The sequence below is a fragment of the Oryza glaberrima genome, chromosome 10 (assembly GCF_000147395.1).
Source record: "Oryza glaberrima chromosome 10, OglaRS2, whole genome shotgun sequence".
NCBI classification, from domain to species: Eukaryota; Viridiplantae; Streptophyta; class Magnoliopsida; order Poales; family Poaceae; genus Oryza; species Oryza glaberrima.
Window position 1 is genome coordinate 13,230,578 of NC_068335.1, and position 6,988 is coordinate 13,237,565.

Here is a 6,988-nt window from a genome sequence, read left to right on the forward strand (position 1 = left end):
TTTCTTTACCTCTTCCTATAAGCCGAATAAACTAGCTAGTCCTATATTCTACCTCCGTTTTTTAATAGATGACGCCGTTGACTTTTTCTCACGTGTTTGACCATTTGTCTGATTCAAAAAAATTTACATAATTATAATTTATTTTGTTATGAGTTGTTTTATCACTCATAGTACTTTGAGTGTGATTTATATCTTATACATTTACATAAAATTTTTGAATAAGACGAATGGTCAAACATGTAAGAAAAAGTCAACGGCGTCATCTATTAAAAAACGGAGGGAGTATATATGTTGCCACTTGCAAATTAAGGTTGACTTCTATCACACGAATATATAGATTATAAATAACATATATATGGGGAGCAATAGAACTACATGAGATGACAGTTTCACCATCCATCGGAATTCGACCTGATCAAAGCTTTTACACACCTGATGAAGCTAAGGGCATGTACAATGGTTTTTATTAGTGGTCTCTCTCTATTGTCATGCAAATAAATTTGATGACATGGAAGAAAGAGAAAGAAGTGTGGTTTTTATGCATGACAATGGCTCAGAGTCAACTCTTAGCATTTATTAGAGCAAATTTTGTTGCATTATAGTGAAAAAAAGGAAAGAAGAGTAAGAAAAAGTATTTGGATACATTAATAATTAGAGACCATATCGTTTCTAACTGTTGCAGGATGCTAGTCTCTAGATAATGTAGAGCTCATATCTAACTCTACCTTTTTACATGCCCTAATCGGAATTCGGGAAAAAAAAAAAAAACCAAACCTGATCGAGCCGACATGGCCGCCAGCCACCTCACCTGCGCGCGACAGCTAGCTCCGCCGCAGCAAGCGTACGTCGCGCCGCGCCGCCCTACACGTGTACTGGCCAGTTGACCGCCGGAGTGCTACTACGTTCGCATGCATCAATATTCGCGCTCCATCATCGTTATTCCGCGCGCGTGTAGGCCTCCCGCCGCAGCAAAACCTACGAACTTCGCGAGCGCGGCGGATTAACTAACCTCGCTCTCCCAGCTGTCCGTACACGTGGCCGAGCGCGGAGAGACGAGATCGAGCTCACCAATCTCCACGCACGCGCGTACTACGTACTCCTATATTACGTCGTCCACCTCGATCCTTGGCCATGCATGATGCATCAACCAGATGCTCGCGCGCGTCGAGAGATGCATCCATGGAAGCTTCCTACTTTTGGCAAACCCTAGATGCTAGCTGGAGTAGCTAGACCTCCCATACAAAACGAATTTAGAATTGGATGTGACACATCCTAGTATAGTAAATATGGATAAAAATATATTTAAATTCGTTGTATTAAAATATGTCACGTCTAATATATAAGGTTGGTTTTTTTTTTATGAAACAGATGGAGTAGATGCTTCAGCTGCTGATCGCCAGCAGCAGCTAGCTAGCCGGCTATATATACATAGAGGATGTGTCTCATGCCCTACCACCCCACAGTTGAGATCATAGCTAGCTAGCTCGAGTTAATTAGCCATTAACAACAGCTTACACCGTTGTTAATCCTAACTAGCTAGAGCTAGCAAGCACAAATCGATCTGTGCTAATTACTGTGTACACATAATTATACATTTATACTTATCGATCGATCATGAAGCAGTCATCATCAGGGCTTGCCGCCATGGTCGTCACCCTCGCCGCCGTCACGGCGCTGCTGGTGGCACCGGCGGTGGTGGCGGCGACGGCGACGCCGCCGGCGGGGTACACGACGGCGGAGGACGTGAGCAGCGACTTCATCAAGCAGGTGGGGAAGTTCGCGGTAACGGTGTATAAGCTCGCCAGGGGGGTGTCCCTGTACTACGTCAGCACGTCGCAGTGCTGGTCCAAGCCCGCCGGCGGCGGCGCCGACGACTACTGGATGGTGCTCACGGCGACCAACGGCGCCGGCGCCGCCGGCAGCTACGTCGCCACCGTCTGGGGCATCCCCGGGTCCGAGTCCAAGACGTGGAAGCTCCTCAGCTTCAACGCCACCTCCTGATCGATCTGATCGACGATCAATTAATAAATTTATTATTAGTTCCAAATTTGATTTTAATTTGGAGGTTGGGTAGTGACAGGGGATCGATCAGCAGTGTCGCGTCGAAATTTCAGATATGTGCGTGTGGTACTGGATAATTAATTTGCAGGTTTGTGATGTTTAGCACTCCCTCCATCCTATAATATAAGAGATTCTGGGTGGATGCGACACATCCTAGTACAATGAATTTAGACAAATCGTCTATCCAAATTCATTCTAGCATGTGTCACATCCACCCAAAGTCACTTATATTATGAGACAGCGGGAGTATTTAATTATTATTGCTGTATTGCAGTTTTGTATCTCCAAATTATTTCGACAAATAAGTATTTATATTAGTATTATTATCAATGAATAAATGAGACATCACCTTCTGTAGTTAACTATGGAATCTTATGTCATTTTACACAGCGCATGATGCCGGCATAATGTCATCTTCTGTAAATACTTCTAAGTATTTACAGTTGTTACTACATATAAAAGAAAATCAAATTTGATTTTTTTAAGTTTGAGTAATAGGGGACTGTTGCATGCATCGTATCAAAATTTAGGCTTCGGACCACGTGAGCTCTTTCCCATTATTACAAGCATATTCTTTTTTTCCGCATGTAGAAATAAAATCCCAAGGCTTATAAAAATCACTTTTTATAGTTATTCACGGAATGAATTTTAATTTCTCAAGTGGATATCCTCTCATTTACCTTTTTCTTTCAAGTTCAATGCAAATATTTAGTTGTGAAAAATTCTGGGAAAAAAATGTACTTCTATTAAAATTTATTGGTCCACCAAAAATCAAGCTAGATTAAATTCGACCTATATATTAGGGAAAAAATAAATTCAGGTATAAACATTACACAATTATTCATACGTTGAATTTGACATTTTGTTATCTCGATGTATAAGTTGATCAGTTTGGATGTAAGCTCTATAAATGTGTTGGATGAGTGTTGTCAAAGTTTTTTAGAATTTCATAACCGTTTGAACAGTTTTAAAACGTACAAAAGGACATCCCTCAAGTGAATCAAAATAGTTTTCCAGTTATCCACATGATTGCACGATTGTGCTAACACATGCCTCACTTGCTCGATCCAATTATCCTCACTGTACGTACTAGTGGGCAACCTGCTAGTCCGTATAAATTAAAAGCCCACATGCTATGCTCACTATACTAGTAGAAGAATACATAAGTATAGCTAAACAACTGTGATTAAACAGGCTTTAAAACCTAGTAGCTTGTACCACAATGTACTGCTGATACATTATAATATTTTGCATGCTTTCCATGTGCCTTTAATTTGCAATGTCGTGCCAACCATATATATATATGGCCGTTCCAGGCTTCCAGCGACGGTCCTCCTAGGATTATGGGTTCTTTGAAATTATGTCACCGTCGTCGCTTCTCAAAGAATTATCACAGCAAATCAAGTAATATAAACCACATGGTATGAGGTGATGAGGTGGAAGATAGAAGTTAAGAGAGAATGATCCACCCCTCGTGCAAGGGGGATCGATGAGGATCCGGCCTATACCATAATAATGACACTACCAATACAATCACTAATATATGGGTCCTATCATATGTCTTATTGCCTAACATGTCAGTACCTATAATGATAGTATAATTATGGTATAGGATGTGAACTCATGTAGGGCAACATCCACACAATCTCCAAGAAAAATGAAGATGGTGTGAGAGTGAACTAATATTTGAGTTTGTGTATTGCATATGATATATTGTACTTGTTATCTCTTAATTAATTTTTAGATGACATGCATGGTTTTAAATTAGAGGTGGCATTCACCTTCACTATAAAACTTGCTCTCAGATAAGTTGGCATGAGTCACATGACATAAGCAGCAGGTGTGCAGCAAATTAACTCCAATAACTTACTATCGATCTCAGAAAAGTAGAATATGGTTACTTTGTGATATCTCAGAAAAGTTCCCATTTTTTCACAAATATTTATGTTTTTTCAAAAATGTTTCTTTCAGTTTCTTTCAATAACTATAAAAAATTTCCAACATTTTCTCAAAAATTTCTTTCAATATATAATCCAATAATCATCTCTTTAATTTTTTTTAAGGACCGCATGAAAAAACAGGGACCTATATTTATGACATCACATTTTTAACCAAAGGACTTACATTCAAATCGATTTTACACGACAAATTTCAAAACATGCACTATAATTATATTGTAAGTTTCAATGTAATATTTTTATAATACACAATGTGTGTATGCAATTAGCACTAAAAGTAATTAGTTTACATGAACTAGAAGTAATTAATTGTCCACTTAAAAGAGGAGATCAGAGAGATACAAATATACTTACATATATAGGAGAGAGGGCAATCACATAGAGTAAGAAAAAAAATAAATGAAATTAGGTAAACAACTTGGCACCATATTTTTAGCGAACCTGAAAATTGTACAGTACCCAAATAATTAAGAAGCCAGATTAATTACTTCAGTTATTACTACTACTACTTCCTCCTTCGCATAATACTTGTCTTTTTGGCATTCAAAATTTGTCCCAAAATAATTGTCACTTGCAAATAGTACTTGTCTCATCAACCACTTCCAATTTAAATTTCTTCCCATCATACCTCCAACCACCATTCTACTTCTAACTATATAATATTTTATTAAGAGTATTGTAGTTTTTTCTTCTAATCTTAGCATATGCTACACAACCTAGAATGATAAGTATTTTAGGACGGAGGTAATAATACTTTGCAGTTTTGCACCACTAGTGCATGACCCACAAAACCAACCAGACACTGGACAGTAGTGCACACGTGCTAGCTAAGCTACCAGGGAAGTGGATTTTCATCCTCGTTTTTACGTGTCCCCCTGAAAGTTATCAAAACAATTTAAAAACAATAAATACGATATATCAATATAAAATATTTCATTTTACAAACATATAAATTAAAATTTATCATATATATTAGAAACGAAAATAACAAATTTTGACTGATAGTACACACTATATTTACAGAATTACAGTCAAATTTGTTATTTTTGTTTCTAGTTGTGTAAGTTGAATTTAAATTTTGTTTGTGAAACGACATGTTATTATGCCAAGTTTTTTTAAAAAATTTTGAAAATAGTTTCCCAAGCTACCGGCGCTGCAGCAGCTGCTCCGCCGTGCGCTGCACCAGCTCCCACGCGTCGCCGACATGCCTCATCTCCGTCATGGCGCCGCCGACGGCGAGCCGGATCACGAACTTGCCCTCCACCACGAAGTGCGTCATGAACACCCGCCCGCTCGCGTTCACCGCCGCCAGGAGCTCGCGGTTCATCGCGTCGCCGCCGCCGCGGAGGCGGAAGCACACGAGGGAGAACCTCCTCTTCGCCACCACCTCGAACCGCTCGTCGGCGCTCACCGCGCGCTCGAACCACTCGGCCATGGCGACGTGGCGCCGGATGTGCGCGCGCATGCCCGCAGCGCCGTACCGCCGCAGCACGAACCAGAGCTTCATGGCGCGGAACCGCCGCGACAGCGAGATCTGCCAGTCCTTGTAGTCGATGGCGCCGGCGCCGGCGGCGGCCTGGGGCTTCCCGCCGCCGGCGTTCTTGAGGTACTCCGGGTCGGTGGACAGCGCGGCGGTGAGCGCGGCGGGGCTCGCCACCCAGAGGCAGCAGCAGTCCATGTTGGTGAGGAACCACTTGTGCGGGTTCATGCTCACCGAGTCGGCGAGCTCGGCGCCGTCGAGGTAGCCCTGGTACTCCGGGCAGATCGCCGCGCTGCCGGCGTACGCGGCGTCGACGTGGAGCCACATGCCGTGGCGGCGCGCCACCTCGCCGAGCTCGCGGACGGGGTCGACGGCGCCGATCCCCGTGGTGCCCACAGTGGCGCACAGGTACAGCGGGACCAGCCCGCGCGCCACGTCGCCCTCCACCGCGGCGCGCACGGCGGCGCCCGTCAGCGCGTACCCCGACGCCGCCGCCGTCGGGACGACGCGGAAGTTCGCCGGCGAGATGCCGACCAGCCGCGCGCCCTTCTGGAACGTGGCGTGCGTCTGGTCGGAGGCGTACACCACCAGCTTCACGATGCCCTCGTGCCCAATCCTCCCCAGCGCGCGGTCCCGCGCGGCGGCGAGCGTGCACACCACGGCCTCGCAGGTGCTCCCCTGCAGAACACCACCGCCACCGCCGCCGCCGCCGCCGCCGGAGCCGGAGAAGAGGAAGCGATCAGGCAAGCCCACCAGCCTAGCCATCCAGTCCACCACGACGGCCTCCAGCTCCACGGCAGCCGGCGACGCAACCCACATGAACGGCACGACGTTGAGCCCCACGGAGAGCATCTCGCCGGCGAACCCGGCGGCGCTGGCGTTCATCGGGAAGTAGGCGAAGAAGCTGGGGCTCTGCCAGTGCGTGAGCCCCGGGAGCACGTCGCGGCGCACGTCGGCGAGGATCCGCTCCGCCGGCTCCCCGAACTCCGGCGCGGCCTCCGGGAGGAGCCTGCGGAGGCGGCCAGGCTCGAGGTCGGCGGCGCGGACGGGGTACTTGTCGACGTCGCGGTAGTAGCCGGCGAGGAAGTCGACGACGGCGGAGGAGTCGGCGGCGAAGGTGTCCGGGTCCAGTGGCTGGAGCGCGTCGAGTGGCAAGCTACCCATGGCAAGGTCACGTAGCTTGGGCGAGAGTGAGAGACAGCTCAAATTTTTTGTGTGGATTTTGTACTTGAGCAAGACGCGCGGGTTCGGGAGCTTTATATAGCGCCAAAATTTGCTACGACGAGCCATAATTCAATCAGCACCACTAATTGGGAACACATGCACTGAAAGAATCATACACGCTTCCTCCGGTTTTTAATTACTCCCTCAGTTTCGTATTAATTATAAGCGTTTGACTTTTTTCTAATCAAATTTAGTTAAATTTAATCAAATTTATAAATAAAATTAACATCTAAAATATTGTCATTATTACGGATAAAGCATACAT

The 6,988-nt window shown here is 45.2% G+C and overlaps 1 protein-coding gene across 1 annotated transcript; it reads right to left on the minus strand.

Moving 5' to 3' along the window:
• Window positions 1-4,393: 4,393 nt before the first annotated feature.
• On the minus strand, window positions 4,394-6,706 carry LOC127753017 (tyrosine decarboxylase 1-like). The gene has a single exon (XM_052278469.1). It carries the CDS (start codon window positions 6,661-6,663, stop codon window positions 5,164-5,166), a length of 1,500 nt encoding a protein of 499 aa, XP_052134429.1. The 5' UTR covers window positions 6,664-6,706; the 3' UTR covers window positions 4,394-5,163.
• Between the last annotated feature and the right edge of the window lie 282 nt (window positions 6,707-6,988).